The sequence below is a fragment of the Mercenaria mercenaria genome, chromosome 5, assembly GCF_021730395.1.
Source record: "Mercenaria mercenaria strain notata chromosome 5, MADL_Memer_1, whole genome shotgun sequence".
NCBI lineage: Eukaryota > Metazoa > Mollusca > Bivalvia > Venerida > Veneridae > Mercenaria > Mercenaria mercenaria.
The window spans coordinates 11,143,541-11,168,654 of NC_069365.1; the positions used below are offsets into that span (position 1 = coordinate 11,143,541).

At 37.5% G+C, this 25,114-nt stretch overlaps 2 protein-coding genes across 4 annotated transcripts in view; both read right to left on the minus strand.

Annotated features, from left to right (window-relative positions):
* The window catches only part of LOC123556442 (uncharacterized), a 468,205-nt gene that overhangs the window by 190,061 nt on the left and 253,030 nt on the right, over positions 1 to 25,114 (minus strand). The window lies entirely within an intron of this gene.
* LOC123558108 (E1A-binding protein p400-like) lies at positions 7,723 to 24,478 on the minus strand. Its single transcript, XM_053542666.1, has 9 exons — positions 24,276 to 24,478; positions 23,703 to 23,942; positions 21,042 to 21,208; positions 19,798 to 19,929; positions 19,085 to 19,199; positions 18,437 to 18,585; positions 12,875 to 13,019; positions 11,918 to 12,063; positions 7,723 to 8,499 (listed from the first exon to the last, which is right to left on the minus strand). The coding sequence occupies exons 1-9, from the start codon at positions 24,442 to 24,444 to the stop codon at positions 8,353 to 8,355; spliced, it is 1,410 nt and encodes a 469-aa protein (XP_053398641.1). The 5' UTR covers positions 24,445 to 24,478; the 3' UTR covers positions 7,723 to 8,352.

Genomic DNA, 25,114 nt, shown 5'->3' on the forward strand with positions numbered 1-25,114 from the left:
GAACAACATCCAGCCGTTTATAAGAGGATTACCATCCCTAGACAGCTTCCGGACCGCCATGCAAGTCATGAACATGTCCGACCTCCTAAGAAATTAAACTGTCATGATTTTTGCAGTTTTTAATTTTAAGCTGTTCGTCCGTCATGCGCTGGAGTAGCAACATTCGAGTACGAGTTCACTCCATAACGGGAAGAAGAAAAGGCTCTTTTGAAAATGACAACCAAATAAATGATAATAAGTCATATCCTGGTCAGTTTGAGTGATAAAACAATAAAAATGGTATTAAAATGGATCCGAGACATTAGCTCATTTTATAAGATTCTCATTTACATTCATGAAAATGCAAATTAGTTTATTAACATAAAAATACTGCTAATAAATAGAGATGGTACCTACACAAGAAAAGCAAAGGGGGACAACTCTGAATTGACCAAAAACTGAAGCCAACATAAATCATTGGTCAAAAGTGAAAGAAATATCAGATAGGTCCCTTTTCCAACAACTTACCAGGCAGACAAAATATGACCTACATTTGTTTAAATCCCTTTGTATTCAATATACAATATGCACGCTTTTCTCATGACTTACACTGACAGTTAATTTGTAAGTTGTAGTTAGGCCCTGATAGAAAGTTTAAAGTAATGCATGAAGATAATATAGAATAATGCATAAATTCCTTTAAAGAACATTTACGACTTTAAGAAACGTTATTGAGTTTTGATCTTTTAGCCAAAGTTATTTATTGTTCTCAATGGTGATACATTGGTTTACACAACATTTATATATTAAAATGTATATATCCAACAATGAGAAATAACAAAGAAAAAGTTAACTTGGTATAACGTTTGTGTAACAAAGTAGCTAGATTGCGTATATTAGACCTTTCTACGTAAACGTAAACAGAAACTTACTTCGTAATTGCTTTGCAAATCGGGGACTTTCTCAACTGCACTTAGACTATGAAAAACAAAGTAACAATCACCACAAGGACTTGCAAATGTAATGCATAAGCTGTTGCATTTTTATTTTTTGGCGTCTCACCAAACACTACCAATATTTGAGACCTATTCGAATTTAACTAGTCGGCTTATATTTCCTAATTTTTCAACGGAGACCCTATATCATTTAGTTATTCTATTTATCTTGCATCATTTTCGACTCTGTCTGTAGTCACGTATTTCTGACATAAAAAAATTAAAAGGCAGGGGTAGATTTCCAGGAAGCACTGAGCACAGCAAACACAGACATACTCATACATCTCAAAGTAGGCCCACCGGATAGAAACTGCAGCGGAAAGATATTATAGCAGATAATTTGCGCATTATTTTGTGCTGGCAGGGTCATTTCAGTTCGAAGTGACAAACGAAACGATCTGTATTAATTACAATTTGAAATAAATGATAACTGAAAATTATATGTATTCTTTTCTATCATTTTTATTTTCTACACTGAATTAATTTTCAAACGGAGTTATTATTTTATTTAAACATGTAAACAAATATTACTGAAATCACATTATTATAGAAAATAGGCTTTTCTGTGTGAATGATTTTAGCAGTGAACACGGTCAATGATTTTTTCACAGAATGTATAGTAATTTCGATTTGCGCTTGTCCGCATTATTTCGATCCCTGCATCCGACTTAGTGTTTTGGGGTTCTCAGTTATTTCTATTTTATCTTGTGTTTCTTGATTATGTTTTGTAGTATCCATACCCCACCCCCTGAAGAACCATACCCCAACCCAAGGTAACATAAAAAGTTTAATTAGTCATGCATTGCCTACAAGTAAGATATGACCGTACAGTGACAGGAAGTGGGGGCACCAGTATGCTTTGGACATCTATCTAGAATCTAGCTGTGACCGAAAGCAGTGAACATATTGAAAATTCCAGATTTGTTTAAAAACATTGGTTAAACATTAAAGGTTTCTTATACCCATATACTAAAGGTGTTTTTATTTGCGTCAGATGTTTTCTTCAATAAATAAAAAATGCCAAATGTTTCATGCAGTTTAATAAAAAGATAACTCTTGATGCAGGGACTCAGTTTTTATGCAGCTTCTGTTATATATCAGCACAGTGTCTGTCTAATTATGTGTGTTACAATGTTTACCATGCAGCAAAGATCAAAAGAAAAATTGCTGCACTATGATTTTAGTAATAAGGAACAATGCATGTACCTGTATATATAATTATACAATGTCTATGTATTCTGTTTGATAAATCTACGTAAGTAGAACTGTTTCCAAAGCAATCTATGTCGATCCGAAATATGGTTAAGCTTAAAAAGTTGTCATCTCTAATTCTAAGAATTTTCTTTCCTGTTGTGTCGCATCATTTCAAAAGTTAGAAAAAAGGACGCTAAAAGATAAATAAATGCAAATGGATACTTTCGTAATTTGTCAAAGCTTTAACACTTACAACTGACATCTACAGGCTACTATATATAGTATATACCCAAAAAATGTTAAGGCTTTAGGTATGCACGTGTGCTGCGTCGGTTTACTAATCAAACGCAATGCACGAGAAACCAACGTTACCTTTTTGCCACCGTGATGCGGCAAAGATATTGTCAGTTCAGGTTAGACCGAAAATAACTTCTTAAAGTGCAAGTATTAGACCACTGCTCTAAGAACCTGACACAAACTGCCGACAGGTTTTTCTAATATTTAAACAAAGTGCTTCAGGTGACTGACATTGACACTATCGATATTTGTTATAGTTAGAAAGTCTGTAAATGGTGTAGAGTTTCTGATCAATCTCCTAGCACCGTGTAGTGATTTTCGCGGCTTTTTAATCCGTGTCTTACCAGGTTCAGCGTTATTCCCGAAACATAACTTCAACAAAACGTCAAACTCAGTGCCACTAAAGACGAGGAGTATGTTTAACCCTCATGCAATGAAATGAATTTAATAATGGTAATTATCAAGGAGAAAAGAACAGTACAGTGCTGACTTGCGTTAATGTACACGATAATTAAAAAAAAAACAACATATGAACAATGCATTTCGGAATCATGTCATCATATAAATTTGAAAACGTCTATTATAAAGCTCAACTTTTGGCACGTGAATGTGTTGAGAAAACCCCCAATTATTTCCGAAGTACGCATTCCGTTTACGAAGTCCGTTTAAGTTAGAAAGGTCTATTTATCAATTCAATGAATCATTTTGAACGTGTTTCTTATGCTTTAGTATGGTGGCTGATTTCTGCCATTTCGCGTTTTCGCCCCGCGACCCCGCCGAGCGAAAACACGAGAATTAAGAAGTTAAAATGGCGGGGGCGCGGGGCGAAAACTCGCTATTTAGCGGGGGCGCGGAGCGAAAACACGATAATTAGCGGGGTCGCGGGACAAGAATTAGTAACTGGTATGTCGGGGACGCGTGGCGAAAACACGATAATTAGCGCTGCTTAAACGCCGAGTTTTCGCACCGCGCCCCCGACATTCCAGTTCCTAAATCTCTCCCCTTGACCCCGCTGATTATCGTGTTTTCGCTTCGCACCCCTGCTAAATAGCGAGTTTTCGCCCCGCGACCCCGCCGAGCGAAAACACGAAAATTAACAAGATAAAATGGCGGGGGCGCCAGGCGAAAACTCGCTATTTAGCGGGGGCGCAAAGCGAAAACACGATAATTAGCGGGGGCGCGGGCGAGGTTTAGTAACTGAAATGTCGGGGCGCGGTGCGAAAACTCGACGTTTAAGCAGCGCTAATTATCGTGTTTTCGTCTCGCGCCCACAACATACCAGTTACTAAATCTCGCCCCGCGACCCCGCTAAACAGCGACTTTTCCCTCTGCGCCCACGCTAAATAGCGAGTTTTCGCCCCGCGCCCCCGCCATTTTAACTTGTTGATTCTCGTGTTTTCGCTTGGCGGGGTCGCGGGGCGAAAACGCGAAATGGCAGAAATCAGCCACCATACTTTAGTCATTTTGAAAAATTTCTCTTACTATTCAGGAGTACTTTACTTCAAATAACGTAACACAAAAATTCATTGTCATAAAATTTAATTACAATGTGTTAAGGTAGTGGTTGTAATTACAACATTTTAAGGTAGCTGATAGGTAATGACTCTATGTAATATATTTTAAGCAATTCAACATTCTCTGGATGGAACTAGCACGATCATTTGCTTTCCTTGAAAAAAAAATACTGAAAAAGCATATGGAGATTACTTTATTTGATGATTTTCGTTACAGGTCAACTACCCTTAACAAACTATAAGGCGTTTTATATATTATTGTAAACAAAGTAATCAGGTACCTTCAGATATTAACATTAATTTACAACTTAAACTGTTTACACAACTTGAAAAAAGGTTTTTGTTGGGCCCCATCATTTACAATTATATCAACAATTATCACCTGAATTGAGTGCATTCACGAGAGGAAAATATTGATGACAAAAAGGTGTACGAGTTTGTTTACATTATAAAATCTTTGATAACTTCTTTCAGGTACATTTTATGTATGGTTTGGTAAGCTTATTATAAAGAGCATGTCATTCCCTTTCACTCAGATTTTTTTTAGCGTTTTAGACTCTCGGCTAGTCTTGGAATTTGACTTCATTAAAAGACAAAAGGAAGCTCAGTATAGGCTCTTTCAAAATTTTGGAAGCAGAGTAAACTTACATTCTTGCATAAAAACTACATTTTTCACTGGATCCGCCCATGTATTAACGGGAGAAAAATCGTGTGCAAACAAGGCAATTCACGTGCTGTTAATACCCGATTTTTATTTTTGAAATGCTTTCCCAGGGACGTATATGTAATTCTGCGCAGTTTGACATCTGGTATCTGCGTCTTTTTTCTTTCATAAAAACCTCTTCTTGAAGCATTAAAGATGCAATCTAAACCATAGAATGTTTTATTATCAGTAACTAACGCCAAATGCGCTGCCCCCAACATTGTTCGTACTCGTTTCTTCCCTTGTTTACTCCCCTTTTAGAACTCTGCGTCAATTCAGATTTTGTAGACAACCGTGAATGTTAAAAATCGCGTGCATACCTGTACGATTCCTTGTTTTTAGGTATCATATTTATGATTTTGATAAGTATCTGTCAGTATGTTTTTATCTAATTTCTCGAAGAATATAAATAAACAGCTTGGAAACTTGACATTACGTTCGTACTCATCCGTACTCCAACTGCGTGTCCGTACTCAATATAACTCGAATGTAAAGTTATTATTCTTGAACTTGTGATCGAGTCCACCAAATTGTGAAATGATATGAACAATTATTGGTTATTTTATGTTTGTAATAATGAGAGATAAAAAAATCGCTTTAAAACCTTCAGGATGTGCTTTTGATAGTATTGTTTATTTCCCGGTCCTGGATACGGATATTTAAAACATGTTTACCGTTTCCAAGAACAACTGGAATAGTAAATAAAAAATGTACCGGAATCGTCAAGTCATCACATATGAAAACAATACATAAATTAGAGATTTACCCTAAGCCTTCTTTACATAAGGGAAACAATCCATTTATATAGTGAAATTGTTGAGTGAACACCGTTTCTTAATCCTAATCCTGCCCATGTTATATCAGTGCAAAGGAAAAGTAACCTATCTATAATAATTGCCATGTTTCATTACACAGTTATGCATCTAGCAGTCTCGAAATTGATTTCTTCGATTTTCTCATATTTCTAGGTATTTTTCCCATACTTTGACGCATATGTATGGGTAGTTGAGATTGTTCTCTTTCCAGCAGTAGCCTTTTCGACATATTTCACCTTGTGAAATTCTGTGGGTTTTGACTTCTTAAAAAAAATCGTCTGTTTGTTGACAAATTTCACCACAAAAAAATGTCCTACTTTCCCCAGGGTAATCAATTATTTGATCTTTACATAGTTTTGTATTCAGGTTGCTAATTCATGTGGCAAGTATGCATGCTTTTTTCATGATTAGAGGTAAAAAGTGGGTGGTTTGCATAAAGTTCTAGGTCAATAGTCACCTAAGCCTACCATAAAGTCTTTGCGGAGTTGTCTCCATTTTTTCCATCCGGGATAATTTTTTTCAGCTCAAATAACTCTTTTTCGGGAAATGATATTTTAATAATTTTTTCAGTCCTTGTATTCTGATGCAGTTAACTTCACATACATTTAATATAAATAGCTCCTACTTGAAGTTTGTATTTTTAGTTACAATGCCTACATAAATCGTCGTGAAATATATTTTTATGCAAGAATAGCGACACTACACGTTTGTTTTGTGTATTAACGTCTGCAGAAGCCCTTGGGATATGTTTGTGACCTCGACCTTCGGTCTCGGTCACAAACAATCCCGCGGGCTTCTGCAGACGTTAATACACAAAAAACGTGTATTATCCCTACAATATACTCTATTGAATTTATTTAGCTGTGGAAACTTTTGATATAGACTATAATTGGCGAAATCCTAAAATCATTGAAAAACGGTCAATACAAGAGTTGTCCATTTTGCTTCAGATATTTTGAGAAAGTCATTTTTCAGATATCAAATATTTCTATTTTTACGTGGGGAAGAGGAAAACCATAAATATATTTGGTAAATTGGTGCACTTAACTATCGTTTCACTCTGAAAAAAAAACTGTAAAGATGAAGTACCATCTCTATAATAAAGGGACAATTTCAGCTCCATTTTTACTTTTTCTTTTTTCTCAAAAAAACTGAACAAGATATGATGGATTATCATCTGTATGGTCATTTCCAAAAACGACGTTTGTCACGGAAACATTGAAATACTATTTAGTTCGTTTTTTTTTTTCATGGGAGCATCTTTTTTCATTTTGAAAGAGTTGGTCTTGCCAAAAACTTTCGTACCTATGAAAAATGTCCAGGGTGCATGGTAAATGTTGCTGGCCTCTCTACTATTTGAAAAACTAAATGAACCCAATCTAGTAACTGAAATAAACCAATGTCATTAACTTTTTACAGCACAGTGCAGACAATGGCACCTCCCCAGTAGTTTTCCAACCAAACTTCAATCAGTACTGCTTATGAGAGCATAATGAGATATGGGTCTTTTATATTACTTGTCAGAATTTTGAGAATGAAATTTATAATTATTTTCTAATTTTTTTATTTTTTTTTTTTGCTTTTTCATTGGTAACTTAGAATACGTTTTCAGGAGAATAAATGTTATGGTAACTTGAATATTTGCTATCCGAGTTCATACTTTAAGTTGTTGAAACAAGTTTTGATCATAAAAGGTATTACTTTTAATTATTTTTAATGTAACATGACATTTTGTTTTTAAGTTTAAAGCAATTTTAATATTAAAATCTGCATTTTATCATAGTTTAAATCAATTAAGACAGCATTAAATAATGGGATATTCATCATACAGCATTAACATTTACTCCTTCCTTGATATAAAATATGCAGGTATTACTTCATACAAGTATGTAGCTATTTACATTTTGAGACCGTTTCTAAAGACTCACCGTCTTAGTTGATCTTTTTCAAAGTTCTCACTGAAGGTCACGGTTGACAGTCAAAGTAACTCAAAGGAGTATGGTTGAAAGTCATCTAAAGAATATTTCTGTGAAATTATTTTGAAATGTCAGCAGTTCCCGAGTTTTTCCTTTCGGTCGCTGTAGGCTGGTTTAGGCAAAGATGTTTTATCAGACAGACAAACATCCAATGATCTTAAAAGCTCAACACAAGCATTTGAGCTAAAACTGAATGAAACAATACAGAATAGCAAAACTGTACAATTATAAAAAGTCATACGTAACAACTTAGACATACCAATACTTTATTTACAATTCTTTATCACAGTAACATATAACAGTATGCTAAAGTATAGCTTTATACAAGTATTAAAAAATACCTACTAACAATTTTATTAAAATGAGAACGTGTACTTTATTCACGTTCTCTTATATTGCTGTGCAAAATCTGCTTATATTTAAGGCAAAACACTCAGATTATCTGACAAAATGAATGCCCACATCTTCCATTTATTATCCATTGTTTCTTACATAAATCTACTTTAAATCCATTTTAACTCCAGATTTAAACAGATACTTGTGACAGACATGAAAAACTGATAAATAACCTAAATGTCACATCGAAGTAAAAGCCTGAAAGCTTCTCTATTCTAGTCACAGGACATTGTTGCTAATATATAAAACATCCATTTCACTGGAAATTAATGCCTCTCCAGTTTTCTTTCATTTTGTATGTCCATGCAGACAATGTTATCAAATCATTGTTATAACAAAAAAATTTGACACAGAAATTTTTTAAGGCCTACAGTAAAATAAATCTGTTTCAAACAATTCTGCATTTTCAAAGATCTGTTGACTGTTGTATCACTAGACCACTCAGCATCTTGTGAACTAAAATTAATGGTTAATATATATTTGTTATTTTGGTGGAGTAGGAGTAGTTCGTTTCTTGTTTTTAGGTTTGCCACCAAATGTAATGTTAGGTTGTGTGGGTACTGCCGGTTGTTTCAGTATCTGGTGAAACTGCAGCTGCTGCTGGGGTGCCTGACTGGGATTCTTGAATGCCTGAGAAGAGATAATAAATAACATGGTAAATATGTCTGTATTGCAGTGTGTATTAATTTAGTTCAGTTGAATACATATATCATGAGTACATACAAAAACTTAACCAAAAACAGCTAAGTCGAAAAAGGGGCATAATTTTGTAAAACTGCAAAGTAGAGTTATGGAACCTGCGCAATGCATGTCAGATCATCACAGTGAACAAGTGTGTGAAGTTTCAATCCATTCCCGTTAGTAGATACAAGCTTACATATAAAACCTTAACCAAAAATTTTTAAGTTGAAAAAGGGCCATAATTTTGTAAAAAAAAAAATAAGAATTATGAAACCTGTGCAATGTAAGTCAGTTTATCACAGTGAATAAGTGTGTGAAGTTTCAATCCATTCCCACACGTGGTTACTGAGTTACCAGCTTACATACAAAAGCTTAACCAAATTGGGATGCCGACGCGGACACATGGGTGAGTCCAATAGCTCTACCTATTCTTTGAATAGTCCAGCTAAAAACTGTGCTCTGTAGCGACCAATCCATGGCTTAGGATTCAGACTGGTCCTCCGACACTGGTGCCATATGAGAAGAGTGGTAGTGAACCCAGTGGTGTTCCATGTTGTAACTCCATTGGAGTTCAAGTTAGTGACCCCAGAAGTGCTATGTAAGTAACCCCAGTAGTGCTATGTTAGTGACCTCAGTTCTGTTTCAGGTAGAGACCTCAGCAGTGCTATGCTAGTGACCTCAGTGCTGTAGGTAGAGTCCCCGACAGTGCTATGCTAGTGACCACTGTAGTGCTATGTTAGTGACCCCAGCAGGGCTATGTTAGTGACCCCAGAAGTGCTATGTTAGTGACCCTAGCAGTGCTATGTTAGTGACCCCAGTGCAGTTTCAGGTAGAGACCCAAGCAGTGCTATGTTAGTGACCTTAGTGCTGTTTCAGGTAGAGACCCCAGCAGTGCTATGCTAGTGACCCCAGTAGTGCTATGTTAGTGACCCCAGTGCTGTTTCAGGTAAAAACCCAAGTAGTGCTATGTTAGTGACCCAAGCAGTGCTATGTTAGTGACCCTAGTGCTGTTTCAGGTAAAGACCCAAGTAGTGCCATGTTAGTGACCCCAGAAGCGCTATGCTAGTGACATCAGTATTGCTATGTTAGTGACCTCTGTAGTGCTATATTAGTGACCTCAGTAGTGCTATGTACGTGGCCTCAGTGGTGCTATATTAGTGACCTCAGTAGTGCTAGGTTAGTGACCAAAGTAGTGCTATGTTAGTGACCCCAGCAGTGCTATGTTAGTGACCCCAACAGGGTTATGCTAGTGACCACAGTAGTGCTATGTTAGTAACCGCATGAGTGCTATGTTAGTCACCCCAGCAGTGCTATGTTAGTGACCTCAGTAGTGCTATGTTAGTGACCCCAGTAGTGCTATGTTAGTGACCCCAGTAGTGCTATGCTAGTGTCCTCAGTAGTGCTATGCTAGTGACCTCAGTAGGGCTATGGTAGTGACCTCAGTAGTGCTATGCTAGTGACCTCAGTAGTGCTATGTTAGTGACCTCAGTGGTGCTATGCTAGTGACCTCAGTAGTGCTGTGCTAGTGACCTCAGTAGTGCTATGTTAGTGACCTCAGTAGTGCTGTGCTAGTGACCTCAGTAGTGCTATGTTAGTGACCTCATTAGTGCTATGCTAGTGACCTCAGTAGTGCTATGTTAGTGACCCCAGTAGTGCTATGTTAGTGACCTCGGTAGTGCTATGCTAGTGACCCCAGTAGTGCTATGTTAGCGACCTCAGTAGTGCTATGCTAGTGACCTCAGTAGTGCTTTGTTAGTTACCCCTGTAGTGCTATGTTAGTGACCCTAGTAGTGCTATGTTAGTGACCTCAGTAGTGCTATGTTAGTGACAACAGTAGTGCTATGTTAGTGACCCTAGTAGTGCTTTGTTAGAGACCCCAGTGCTGTTTCAGGTAGAGGCCCCAGCAGTGCTATGTTAGTGACCTCAGTAGTGCTATGTTAGTGACCACAGTAGTGCTATGTTAGTGACAACAGTAGTGCTATGTTAGTGATCCTAGTAGTGCTATGTTAGAGACCCCAGTGCTGTTTCAGGTAGAGTCCCCAGCAGTGCTATGTTAGTGACCCAAATGCTGTTTCAGGTAGAGACCCCAGTAGTGCTATGTTAGTGACCTCAGTAGTGCTATGTTAGTGACCCCAATAGTGCTATGTTAGTGACCTCAGTAGTGCTATCTTAGTGACCTCAGTAATGCTATGTTTGTGACCCCAAAACTGATATGTTAGTGAACCCAGTAGTGCTATGCTAGTGACCTCAGTAGTGCTATGTTAGTGACCTCAGTAATGCTATGTTCGTGACCCCAATAGTGATATGTTAGTGACCCCAGTAGTGCTATGTTAGTGACCCCAGTAGTGCTATGTAAGTGACCTCAGTAGTGCTATGTTAGTGACCCAAATGCTGTTTCAGGTAGAGACCCCAGCAGTGCTATGTTAGTGGCTTCAGTGCTTTTTCAGGTAGAGACCCAAGCAGTGCTATGTTAATGACCTCAGTGCTTTTTCAGGTAGGGACCCCAGCAGTGCTATGTTAGTGACCTCAGTGTTTTTTCAGGTAGAGACCCCAGCAGTGCTATGTTAGTGACCCCAATGCTTTTTCAAGTAGAGACCCCAGCAGTGCTATGTTACTGACCTCAGTGCTTTTTCAGGTAGAGACCCTAGCAGTGCTATGTTACTGACCCAAGTGCTGTTTCAGGTAGAGTCACCAGCAGTGCTACATTATAGACCTCAGTGCTTTTTCGGGTAGAGACCCCAGCAGTGCTATGTTAGTGACCTCAGTGCTTTTTCAGGTAGAGACCCCAGCAGTGCTATGTTAGTGACCTCAGTGCTTTTTTAGGTAGAGACCCCAGCAGTGCTATGTTAGTGACCTCAGTGCTTTTTCAGGTAAAGACCCCAGCAGTGCCATGTTAGTGACCTCAGTGCTTTTTCAGGTAGAGAACCCAGCAGTGCCATGTTAGTGACCTCAGTGCTTTTTCAGGTAGAGACCCCGCAGTGCTATGTTAGTGACCTCAGTGCTTTTGCAGGTAGAGACCCAAGCAGTGCTATGTTAGTGACCCCAGCAGTGCAATGTTAGTGACCTCAGTGCTGTTTCAGGAAGAGACCCAAGTAGTGCTATTGCAGTGAGCCAGTGCTTTTTCAGGTTGTGACCCCAGCAGTGCTAGTGTAGTGCTTCTTCAGGTAGGGACCCCAAGTAGTGCTACTGTAGTGACCCAAGTATAAAATAATACCAGATACATAAATATTATTCTAAATCATATTTAATTTTAGTAAAATACTAATTGTTTGAATGTCTTGACTAGAAAAATATGTCCACAGGACACATATGCCTGTATTATGTGGTGTTAGAACACAAAACTTTATTGTGAAAGGATTTACTTTACCTGTAGCTGTGCCTGGAACTGAGGCTGTAGTTGTACCAACTGCTGATGGGTTAATGTTGTTGTAATACCACCTGCTGGGCCACCACTCTTACCCACAGGGATCTGGGACAACACATGCTGCCCAGGACCATGAGTGGGTAATATTGCTGAAATTTTAAATCTCAAAGTTAAGATATACCACATGCTGACAATTCTGAAGTACATTTCCTGTAAATAAGGCAGAACTTCATTAAATTTTTATGGTCAAACAAGTAAGTAAGAAGATAGTTTTGTAGTGGTGAGTCTGTGACTGGTTTTCTGTATATTTCAAATTCACTGCTTTCCTGTATATCTTATTCAGCTATTTTCAAAACTTTCCTTTAAATCCCCTGATTTTCTGTATATTCCTAAATGAGTTCACAACACAAGAAACTCACGCCCTACCCATATAATTTTCTCTTTAAAATCAAAAGTTTGTCCTATTATCTTAAACAAATTGTGGGAATGTGGTATTTATAATAACATATAAACTATCATTCCATTTAAAATAGTAATGCTCTAACTCTTTGCATTTTCCCGTAAGGAAGATGATATTTTCTTTTTAATTCTTTTGGGGTTTAACACCGTTTTTCAACAGTATTTAGTAATGTAATGGTTGGCAATTAACCTAACCAATGTTCCTGGATTCTGTACCAGTACAAACCTGTTCTCAGCAAGTAACTGCTAACTTCCCCACATGAATCAGAGATGGAGGACGAATGATTTGACACATTCAATATCTTTCAACAAATCATCATGGAAAGCATGCGCCTTGCCTGAGGATGGTACTGATGACCCTCCAATCTGTAGATCTGCACTCTCCCATTGAGCCAAGCGGGCAGGCTGTATGGAAGATGAGGGTTTAAACTCAGAAGTTTACCTGTATTAAGAGATCCCTGTATGAAAGTTGAGGGTTTAACCCCCATCTGAAGATCTTACCTGTTGTTAGAGGACCCTGTATGGAAGTTGAAGGTTTAACCCCTACTTGTGTAAGGGTCTGGTTTTGTTGTAGACTTGAACCTGCCTTCATTTGTGGCCTTGCCTGTTGTTGCAAATTCACAAACTGTATGCCATGCTGACCAAACTGAAAGGGATGAATAAAAACGTGCCTACTAATAAATGCATCGGCTAAACTATTAAATAGTAGGTCAAATTTGGTGCAAGATGCTTACCAGACTGATTGCAATGGGAATTTGACTTACTTGAAGTTAAACACCATTGTAAAGGTTATCTAGGCATCTGTAGATATAGGTTACCTGGAACCATTTCATTAACATTTAAAAAAAGTTCACACAAGAATGCTTCTGAGTAAATTTAGTAAACATCTGTCAAAGGGGTTCCAGGGAAGAAGTTTTTTCTATCTTTAATCCTGGGTGCTTCCATTTCCAGCAGACATGAACCATTTGGAAATGAAAACTTGGGAATTATTAAAAAAAACAATTCTAATCATCAAACTGTTCATAAGGAGAAATTATTTTTAAAAATCTTTCTGTTTTTAGCCTTGCTTTAAGGTCAATTTTAGTGAACATCCCTTAAGCAGTTCATAACAAGAAGTTGTCCAAAGGAAGCGGTAAGATTTAACAAGAGGGCCATGATGGCCCTATATCGCTCACCTGTTATCATTGCACTTGAGGACAAGAAGGTCCTCAGTAAAAATATTTAAGTCCAAAGGACAGGAACAACAAAGGGAAGAAATTTAACCAAAAAGAAAAAAACAATTCTTACAAGGTACAGATATGTCAAAATGCACCTAAAAATTGGAGGTACCATCCATGTTGTACCACAGAAAAGTGGTCTCGGTTTTTCCCTACGGCCAATAATAAAAAAGTTACTAAAAATAAGCTATTTATAGTAACGTAAAAGGGAAGTAATTAAAAAAAATAAATATTGTAAGTGAACAAAAGACGGCTCTGCCAAATAAATCTGTTGACATAAATGAAATTTCAGATCAGTATCTTCATTAGTTACGGAGATATACCCATTTTAATTTGAAATAAAGGAAGTAAATTTGACATAAAATCAGTTCATAGTTATCTACCCTGATTGTCTCAGTCCAACTAATGACAATTATGAAATTTCAAATAAGTCCTATAAGTACTTACTGATATAAATCCATTTTGATTACAATCAGGGGAGGTAATCAGATATAAAATAACTCTGGAACCTACAATTGGATCTGATTTGTCATGGAATCTAAGGTTTAGTGTTGTTGAAGATATTTTGGAAGTTTGTATCAAATAAAACTATAAATGAAGTCTCTATATGGCTGCAAAAGCCAAAATAGCCAATTTTGGACATTTAAGGGGCCATAACTCTGAAACCCATGATGGAATTTGGCCAGCTCAAGAAAGGAACAAAGACCTTGTGGTGATACAAGTTGTATACAAGTTTGGTTAAAATCAATTCATAAATGAAGCTGCTATTGTGCAGACAAGGTCAAAATAGCTAATTTTGGCCCTTTCAGGGGCCATAACTCTGGAACGCATTAAGGGATCTAGCCGGTTCAAGAAAGGAATTGAGATCTTATGGTGACACAAGTTTTGTGCAAGTTTGATTAAATTCAAATCATAAATGAAGCTGCTATTGTGCAGACAAGGTCAAAATAGCTAATTTTGGTCCTTTCAGGGGCCATAACTCTAGAACCCATAAAGGAATCTCGCCAGTTCAAGAAAGGAACCAAGATCTCATGGTGATACAAGTTGTTTGCCAGTTTGGTAAAAATCAAATCATAAATAAAGCTGCTATTGTGCAGACAAGCTCAAAATAGCTAATTTTGGCCCTTTCAGGGACCATAACTCTGAAACCCATAATGGGATCTGGCCAGTTCAAAAAAGGAACCGAGATCTTATGGTGATACAAGTTGTGTGCAAGTTTGGTTAAAATAAAATCATAAATGAAACCACTATCGTGCAGACAAGAAAGTGTTGACGCACGCACGGACGCACAGACGACGGACGAAGGGTGTTCACAAAAGCTCACCTTGTCACTATGTGACAGGTGAGCTAAAACAAGAGCTGTCTCCATAGGATGACACATGCCCCCGATGGCACTCTGAATGAATAGTTATGGCTGATGTTAGAGTTTAGGACCTTTGACCTACGGACCTGGGTCTTGCGCGCGACACGTCGTCTAACCGTGGTACACATTCATGCCCAATAATTTTAAAATTCCATGCATGAATGACAAAGATATGGTCTGGACACGCCCATCAATGCACTATCATGAAATATGACCTTTAACGTCTAAGAGTGACCTTGACCTTTGAGCTACAGACCTGGGTCTTGCGCGCGACACGTCGTCTTACTGTGGTACACATTCATGCCAAGTTATTTGAAAATCCATCCATGGATGACAAAGATATGGACCGGACACGAATGCACTATCATGAAAAATGACCTTTAACGTCTAAGTGTGACCTTGACCTTTGAGCTACGGACCTGGGTCTTGCGCGCGACACGTCGTCTTACTGTGGTTCACATTCATGCCAAGTTATTTGAAAATCCATCCATCGATGACAAAGATATGGACCGGACACGAAAATTGCGGACAGACCGACAGACTGACAGACGGTTCAAAAACTATATGCCTCCCTTCGGGGCATAAAAATCCCTATGTTCAACTGAAAAATACTCAAAGCAGTGCCAGGTTTGACCCATGGGTCATGGTTTGAATAATCCTAAGAGAGAATCATTTAAACATCAGTATGTTCAATCAATTTTTTTCTCATAATTTTTGAGATCATTTATAAAGTTACCACAAGGCACTATGGACTGCAACAGGTTTTATTAAGACATATCTGAATTTTAGCATTCTGACTTGTAAATATCAATTTCATCAGTTAATCAAAATTCAGCATAATAGTCACATAAATTATTTTTCTGTAACACAGAGCTTCAGGATATTTTCATTGAAAAAATCTTTTTTCACAAGAGCTCTCTCAGGAGGCTCTGTGTTTGATTATTGCAGTGCTGTCTAGTGAAATGGGCTTATCTGTGGAAACTGAACCCATCACTAGAGTTATAGGTGGGCTGGTGGTCTAGTGGTAACACGCTTGACTGCCAATCCAGAGGTCCTGGGTTCGAATCCCGGTCCAGGCACTGGAAATTTCTGTGATGCTCTTGAGTGTCTCCCACCTAACCAAGAGGCCTTGGTTCTTCCCTGGAAAGCAGCATCGCATGTATCGGTGCTATAAACTGGGCATGTTAAAGAACAAGACTGTCTATTCACAAAGACTTAGGCTAAGTTAGCCAGACAGGCCTGTATCTAAAAGGATTTCTCTCTATCTGTTCTCGGGTTTTATCTCACTCTGTCGCTCTGGTCAGATCACTCTGTGTCTGTACTAGTAGAGGATGAATTTCACACCCTGTGTGGCTGCATTTGCTATATGTAAAGCGCCTTTGAACGCGTTTATCATGAAAAGGGCGCTATATAAACCTGGTATAATAATAATAATAGTGATGAATACCCCAACAAAACATTTCATGTGTGAAGTTAAATATGCGAAGGAAACTGTAGTGTATGAGTGACCGTACTTTTATTCATCCAAGAAAAACAAGAGTGCCAGAATGTCACAATATACGCCCGTCACAGCAAATTTCTTTACTCTAGCTCCTGTATTGCAAATGAATTTTAATTTTGTGGTTGTTTAGTAATCATTGTAAGTCTTTTGTTTTCCTAAGTTCACAAAAAAATTCCTTACCAGGTAGAGAGACCTTAAAATAACCTAAAATTTGAAAGTAACATAAATGTTGTACCACAGAAAAGTGGTCTTGGATTTTCCCTATGGACAATTATAAAAAAGTTACAATATAAGTTATTTATAGTAACAACTAAGGGAAGTTAATCTTAAAAAAAAAAGTCCACAAAAAAATCTTTACCAGGTAGAGATTGGTCAAAATACACCTCAAAATTGGATGTAGCATGCATTTTGTACTACAGAAAAGTGGTCTCGATTTTTCCCTAAGACTAGGAATGAAGAAGTTACAATATAAGCTATTTATAGTAACAACAAAGGGAAGTAATTCTAAAGAAAGGAACTGTGCATGACACTTCCTCTCATGATGGTATATAATTGTGCCAAGTTACATCAAAATCCCTCCATGCATGAAGAAGAAATGCTTCGGACAAAGTCATTCTTGTATCTGCCCTTTGGCCTCTAAGTGTGACCTTGACCTTAGACCTAGGGAGCTGGTTCTTGCGCATGACACTTCGTCTCGTGGTGGTGAACATTTGTGCCAAGTTATATCAAAATCCCTCTATGCATGAAGAAGAAATGCTCCGGACAAGGTTTTCATTCTTGTATCCTTTGACCTCTAAGTGTGACCTTGACCTTAGACCTAGGGACCTGGTTCTTGTGCATGACACTCCGCCTCACGGTGGTGAACATTTGTGACAAGTTATATCAAAATCCCTCTATGCATGAAGAAGAAATGCTCCGGACAAAGTTTTCATTCTTGTATCCTTTGACCTCTAAGTGTGACCTTGACCTTAGACCTAGGGACCTGGTTCTTGCGCATGACACTCCGTCTCATAATGGTGAACAACTGTGCCAAGTTTCATCAAAATCCCTCCATGCATGTAGAAGGTATGCTCCGGACAAAGTCATTCTTGAATTTGACCTTTAACCTCTAAGTGTGACCTTGACCTTAGACCTAGGGACCTGGTTCTTGCGCAAGACAATCCGTCTCATGATGGTGAACAACTGTGCCAAGTTTCATCAAAATCCCTCTATGCATGTAGAAGATATGCTCCGGACAAGGTCTGTGGACGCCGCCCACCCACCCGTCAGGTGCATTCCCATAATACGTCCCGTTTTTCAAACGGGCGTATAAAAAGTTTTTTTTATTCATAATAAGTTTGTGTGTAGCTAACTCTATTTATTTATGCAACAGTTACTAACTTAAGAGATATAACAAATCTGGTTTGTGACAAACACAAAGAACTTCAATGCAATTTAATGTTGGTGGTATAATGTTTCAACACAGATCACAACTCAACTAATTTGAAGATTGGTGCAACACATACTTCTACGCCCTTAATGCATATTTTTCAACTAAGCCAAGGACTGTAACTCTGGTCTAGCAGATTGAAATCCCAAACAAATGCAAAGTGCACAATTTCACATGCTGCATAACAATCCTATAATGTTTGATAAACATGTCAAAAACTTTCTGAGATACATGTAACACAAATCTTTAGGCCTTTTTAAATATATTTTTACTAAGTCAAGGGCCACAGTTCTGGTCTGGTTGAGTGAAAACCTAAATAAAACCCTAGGTGAACAAATTCACAAGCTAATTAACAATCCTATGATGTTTGATGACTCTAGGTCAAATAATTTTTGAGATATACACAACACAAATTTGGATGGATGGTTGGGCATTCAGATGAACAGACATAAACAAGGGAAAATCCAAGTGAACCCCACCCTCCCAAAACATCTGAGGGACACGAAGGTTATAGTAATGTTATATACAATAGTATATAATTTATCATATGTACCTGTAACTGTAGTGGTATTGAAGAGGAACTCCTTATTGTCTGACTGGCAGGTTTGAGACCAGCTGGTACCAGTGGTGTACCAGCCAGGTTAATTGGTACTGACAACATACTGGTACCTGGTATCACGTTACTTGGCTGTGTTATGACACCTAGAGGAAACACAAAGAAATGCACATGCAATACTTATATCAGACACATATCTACGAAGTAAAGTTTTTGTAAATGTAATTTTAACTTCCAAAACCACTGAGTTTCTCCAAAATTTTCACCATGATTACATGTTTTATAGATGGTAGAGAAAACATGGATTTTATAGAGAAAGATTTTCTTTCAACATGAATAAAAATTTGAAACAAATATATTCTACAAAAAGTTACAGACTTAACCAGAATTGGTACAAGGAAAAAATGTAAGATGGAGAAGACAACAAAGACAAATTTTATCAAAGGTTGCCCAGTTATATCACTCACAAAATGACACTTTCTAGGCTATGATAATGAACTTTACAACCTCAGTTGTACATTCATTGAACAGAAACAAACCAAATGACAATACAGGAAGTGCTCTTACAGCCTCAAGTATACACACTGAATATACCTTTAAAGCAATAAAAATGACCATAGTGTTTTATATGTGTTAATAAAATACCTGTGACAACATGTGATGTTGTAGCCACAGAATGTGGTTGTGCTGTTGACTGTGTTACCATGGAAACAACAGAAGACTGACCTGGATTTACCGACATTACTGTTGTCACACCACTCTGTAAACACATCATAAACAACATTACTCATCTGTACTAAGCTAGTTTATCATTATCATTTCATTTAAATTGTAAATTAGTGTTTACAATTTAAAACATCACACACTATGTTACCTAGCAAACAGGACTGCACTAATAACAACACTGTACTAATAAAATCAAATTTAATTGATGTACCTGTAAATACTCTATCTATCTTCTTTTGTAAATGATGCTGGGCCCGTAGTGATCACCATTTTAAATCTTAAATTAAGACTGAGTCTTCTAAATGCTAAGTTTCCTTTTTTTACCGTTTGTCACAGCTAAATCTGCACAGATTGTTATGAGACTCTGCATGTCTATCCTGCAGCAACAGACAGTTCAGCACAATTTCATTAGTACAAATTTGCAATGAACAAAGTTATGGCAAACTGAATGTTTGACTATTTTAAGTCTAACTTTCAGACTTTAAACACTTACAATGTGTGTCTAGCACTCCTTATATTCTTTTGGATCAGTGTATCAATAAACAAATCAAGTACAAGTGAAGAAATATCAACCAGGAAGTATTTTATGAACAATATTTATAATGTTAAGGTGATATAGATATGCAACTTACAGGTGTGTTTGAGGATGAAGTACCGCCAGAAGAAACACCAAGAATTCCCTGCTGGTTCTGTAACACAGCTGAGTTAGTGTTTATCATACTGATAGGAACAGCTATACTGCCACCAGGTAAAGAGAGGGACACCTGTAATTATGTAAAACAAACGAGTTAGTCAAATTATTTTGAAATCATGTCAGCTGTTTCAGGAGTCTTTCAAAAATTTCCATACAGCCATATCGGGAAAACTAACTCTGCCCCCATCCGGCCATGTCAATGAAACAGAATAATCTGAAAGAAACTGGTAGGTCACCTAAGGGATATTGCTGTCAGCTTATTTTGAAATCAAGTTATAATGCTTTATCGGAAAGTGCTACTTCAAGAGATGCTAACCTTACCATGTTTCACCTTGACATCTTGCAAGCCTTAAAGCTTGTTTATTACCAATGCAATAAGCTGATAAAGTGTAAAAGCACAAGTTAACATTAGGAAGACTGCTTTTCCAACGACAAAATAAACAACTATTAAATACAGCTTAACCCATTCTTTTTTAGCTAGGATCAGTAATGTAACAAGAAGCTAAGACTTTCAGATCTGTGTGCTTAGCAAAGCCATTTTTTGCATGATCTTAGTTTCAGAGCAGTTGCAGGAATATTTATTCAGACATCTTTATTTGAACACAAACTTTTCAGTTTTGATAGATTTCTATTACATAATGGTATATTTACAATTCATAGATGAAACTGATCACAGAAAAGAAACTTTCAAATAGTATCTCTAGATTTGTACACAACAGTGACCTCTCCATCATATATAAATGCTTGAGGGTTAAAGGATGGTAACTTAATTGTCTTATATATGACTACCGGGATACTGTTTAAATTTCAGTTTTTTTTTTATTTTTGCAAAACCTTCAGTTACCTAAAGTTGACACACTGTTTTCAATATAGAACTTTACTGAAACTACATGTATTTTCCAGTTTTCATGTTGGGAGGCAGACCCCAGATTCCACTTTTTTTGAGTAAAAAAAAACAGTACCTAGGTCGAGCTGCTAACCTTTCCAAACAGCCAGGATAGCTTTTCGACAGTAAAGAATTCTGCACAATAAGCAAGGTTTCAAACCTACAGAGACAAGTAATTAGTAATTTGAAGATAGTGACCTTAACTGCTCAGTCACAGATGCCCATTCAGTCACTTTTAAAATATCAATGAACAAACAGTGTCAAACTTTGTAACAATCAAAAAGATAAATGTATACCTGCATGTTTTGTAGACCCTGTAGATTGGCAATATTCATACCCGGCAGACCAGTGAGATTCTGAATGTTGATGTTAGGTGGTATACCTGTAATGTTGGCAATGTTGATATTGGCAACACCTTGAGGTTGATGACTGATGCTGGTAGAGGCTGGGGTTGTGTTCTCTCCTAACAGGATATACACAAAAATATACAAACATGTCACTGATTCAAAAACACAAATCTGATACAGTGATTGAAAGAGATCTCTGCAATTATATTCAGCTAAATATAACATGTAGAATCACATCTTATGTTTAGGTAAAAGGTGTTAATTACTATTGAACTGAAACACAAGAGGTACAGTACAGTTGAAACCCTATAGTTCGAACTCGTGTATCTCAAAATTTCGGCTATCTCAAAAACATTTTCAAGTCCAATCCCTAAAACATGTGCAGAAAAATATTATTTTAAGTCAAATTTCTGTTATCTTGAGGCAAAACACTCAATCCCTTGGAATTTGTGGTACTGAGTTCCAACTGTATTAGTCCACTACAAGTTCCTGGTGCAGAACAGTGATGTCAGCTAATAGACACACTCTTGAGAACAAATCAATGGAAAACGATGTTGAAGAAGAACAGAATCTGACAAAAATAACATAAATACAATCTAGAATGATCATAGAAATTACAGTTTGAAGCAAAAACTGAACTTTACAAAATGATAAAAAAACTAGGTGCTTTTGAGAAAAGCGCATGTCTCCCACAACTGCCTAATCATCTAAATAGTAAGTCTGTCTTTGTATACTGTTTGAGGCCTATTGGTATTCACATGTTGGAGTAACCGAGCTACAATGCTGTGTCAGTAGTGGTAACTGGTCTACAATGCTGCACCGGTCTACAATGCTGTAGTGTAGTGGAGTAACTGGTCTACAATGCTGCACTGGTAGTTCAAGTTTGGTGCAGATCGGATGAGAAATGTTCGTCTTAAGAGTGCAGACAAGCTTTGTGACACACAGACAGGAGTAAATCAATGTCTCCCACACCACTGTGTGGTGGGAGACATAATAACCAAGATGTGTTTACCTTTTGTAACTGAGCAACAAGCTAGAACTTGGCAGATACAATTGTGTAACAAGAGGGCCATGATGGCCCTATATCGCTCACCTGAGTACCACTGCTTTCGCCAAAAACAAAAAGAAAATTTTTTTACAAGGTACAGATATATCAAAATACACCTAAAAATTGGCGGTACCATCCATGTTGTACCACAGGAAAGTGGTCTCAGTTTTTCCCTTCGGCCAATAATAAAAAAGTTACTAAATAAGCTATTTATAGTAACATAAAAGGGAAGTAATAAAAAATATATTGTAAGCAAACAAAAGAAGGATCTGCCAAATAAAAACAAGAGCACCGCAAGGCAATGCAAATGCAGAGCAATATTCACATAAAACAAAGTCATATGACCTTTGATCCCTAAGTGTGACCTTGACATTGAATTAAGCCATCCGAAACATGAGCTCTGCACATCCTTTCAATGTGTGAACACTTGTGTCAGGTTTCGCTGAAATCCATCAAGGGGTTCAAAAGGTAACAGAGCAGAAGGGAAATAGCTAACCAACACACAGACGGACACCGAGGCGATAACAAAATACGTCCCTGCGGGCGTATAAAAAAGAATCGAGATCTTATGGTGTTACAAGTTGTGTGCAAATTTGGTTAAAATCAAATCATAAATGAAGCTGCTATTGTGCAGACAAGGTCAAAATAGCCAATTTTGGCCCTTTCAGGGGCCATAACTCTGGAACCCATTATGGGATCTGGCCGGTTCAAGAACGTAACCAAGATCTTTTGGTGACACAAGTTTTGTGCAAGTTTGATAAAATTCAAATCATAAATGCAGCTTCTATTGTGCAGACAAGCTCAAAATAGCTAATTCCGGCCCTATCAGGGGCCGGGTTCAAGAAAGGAACCAAGATCTTATGGTGACACAAGTTTTGTGTAAGTTTGGTTAAAATCAAATCATAAATGAAGCTGCTATTGTGCAGACAAAGTCAAAATAGCTAATTCTGACCCTTTCAGGGGCCATAACTCTGGAACCCATAAAGGAATCTTGCCAGTTCCAGAAAGAAACAAAGATCTTATGGTGATACAAGTTGTCTGTAAGTTTGGTAAAAATCAAATCATAAATAAAGCTGCTATTGTGCAGACAAGCTCAAAATAGCTAATTTTGGGCCTTTCAGGGACCATAACTCTGGAACCCATAATGGAATCTTGCCAGTTACAAAAAGGAGCCAAGATCTTATGGTGATACAAGTTGTGTGCAAGTTTGGTAAAAATCAAATCGTAAATAAGGCTACTATTGTGCAGACAAGCTCAAAATAGCTAATTTTGGCCCTTTCAGGGGCCATAACTCTGGAACCCATAATGGGATATGGCCAGTTCAAGAAAGGAACCGAGATCTTATGGTGATACAAGTTGTGTGCAAGTTTGGTTAAATAAAATCATAAATGAAACCACTATCGTGCAGACAAGAAATTGTTGACGGACAGACGGACGGAAGGACTGACGAAAGACGACGGACGAAGGGTGATCACAAAAGCTCACCTTGTCACTATGTGACAGGTGAGCTAAAAAGTAAAGATAGGGGTAAGCAACAAAAGAAACAAGCATGATGTACATACCTTGTACAATACTGCCAACATTTGCCTGGTGTGTGGTTTGTGGCATGTGGTGTATAGTGGAGGATTCTGCAGTGAGGCTCGACTTCCTGCCCAGCCCTAGAGTCTGCGGAGGTGGTGATACTATTGAGGGTGGAGGTGTGGGTGTTTGGGTATGTGTGGGGGTTCTAGTGCCTGCTGCTTGCTGCTGGGGTAAGATCTGAGCCCCACCCGCTGATGATGGTGGGCTACCAAATAGCTGTGCTATAAGAGATGCAAGGTAATTTGTGAATATAAAGCAAACAGGCAAACTACATTTATTAATACTATGACAATATTCTAATTTCATTTCTAGAAGTTCTGGTATTGTATGTTTGCAAATTGATATAGCCACAATTAAGGTGATATTTAATGATCTACAGCAACATTTTATTGATAAAACTGTTATTTATCCTTAGTGAAAGAGGTATTTCATCAAAACCAAATACAAAGTGTGCAGTATTCTTCTATATGAAAAAAATATTCAATCATATTCCTTGTGTAAGCAAAGCTTGGATCAGTGTGAATATCAGAAATGTGAAGTATAATGATTACTACCTATTGGGGGTTGTGATATAACAGGACTAGCTGTTGGTGTGTTGTTTCTGGAACCTATGCTCGTATGTATTCCAAGCTGTTTCAGCCTTTGAGACACAGACTGTGATTGGCTAGCTTGCTGCAATCTCTGTGTTGCTAATGGTGACTGGCTGATGGATGCCGGCTGCATGTTTACCTGAATTTGATTGGCTGCCTGACTGGAATTACCTTAAATATTTGAAATTTGAAATTTAGATTAATAACTCTTGCTCCGGAAAAAAAGCTATTTACGTATCTTCTATAAATGTACTTCCACAGAAATATGCAAGATTGAACATAAGCAGTATAAGATACAAAACCTTTCATGAGGAAATAACTGATTTAAATCTCCTGAGAAAAGATGTGAAAATATATGTTACACAGTGTATCAATTTATCATGATGGCCCTATATCGCTCACCTGTTATCATTGCACTTGACGACAAGAAGGTCCTCAGAAAAAATATCTAAATCCAAAGGACAGGAACAACAAAGGGAAGAATTTAAACAAAAAGAAAAAAAAATTCTTACAAGGTATAGATGTGTCAAAATACACCTACAAATTGAAGGTACCATCCATGTTGTACACTGAAAAGTGGTCTCGGTTTTCCTACGGCCAATAATAAAAAAGTTACTAAAAATAAGCTATTTATAGTAACGAAAAGGATTTCTAAATATGAAATTTATATCTATCTTGTTTCGGAACCACTGTCAGTCTATTAACCTTTAGCCTGCTGACGGCACATGATTCTGCCTTTGTAGTATAGAACAAGATCATGGTCTGCACTGCTCGCTATTCAGTCAGTAAATTTTCAGCAAACA

Coding starts and splice junctions, on each gene's coding strand:
- LOC123558108 (XM_053542666.1), bottom strand. CDS start 24,444: ATGCAGCCGGCATCCATCAGCCAGTCACCATTAGCAACACAGAGATTG. Junction 13,020..18,436: donor CAATACCACTACAGTTACAG/GTACATATGATA, acceptor CATCCCTTTCAG/TTTGGTCAGCATGGCATACA. Junction 12,064..12,874: donor ACAGGGTCCTCTAACAACAG/GTAAGATCTTCA, acceptor TTAAAATTTCAG/CAATATTACCCACTCATGGT.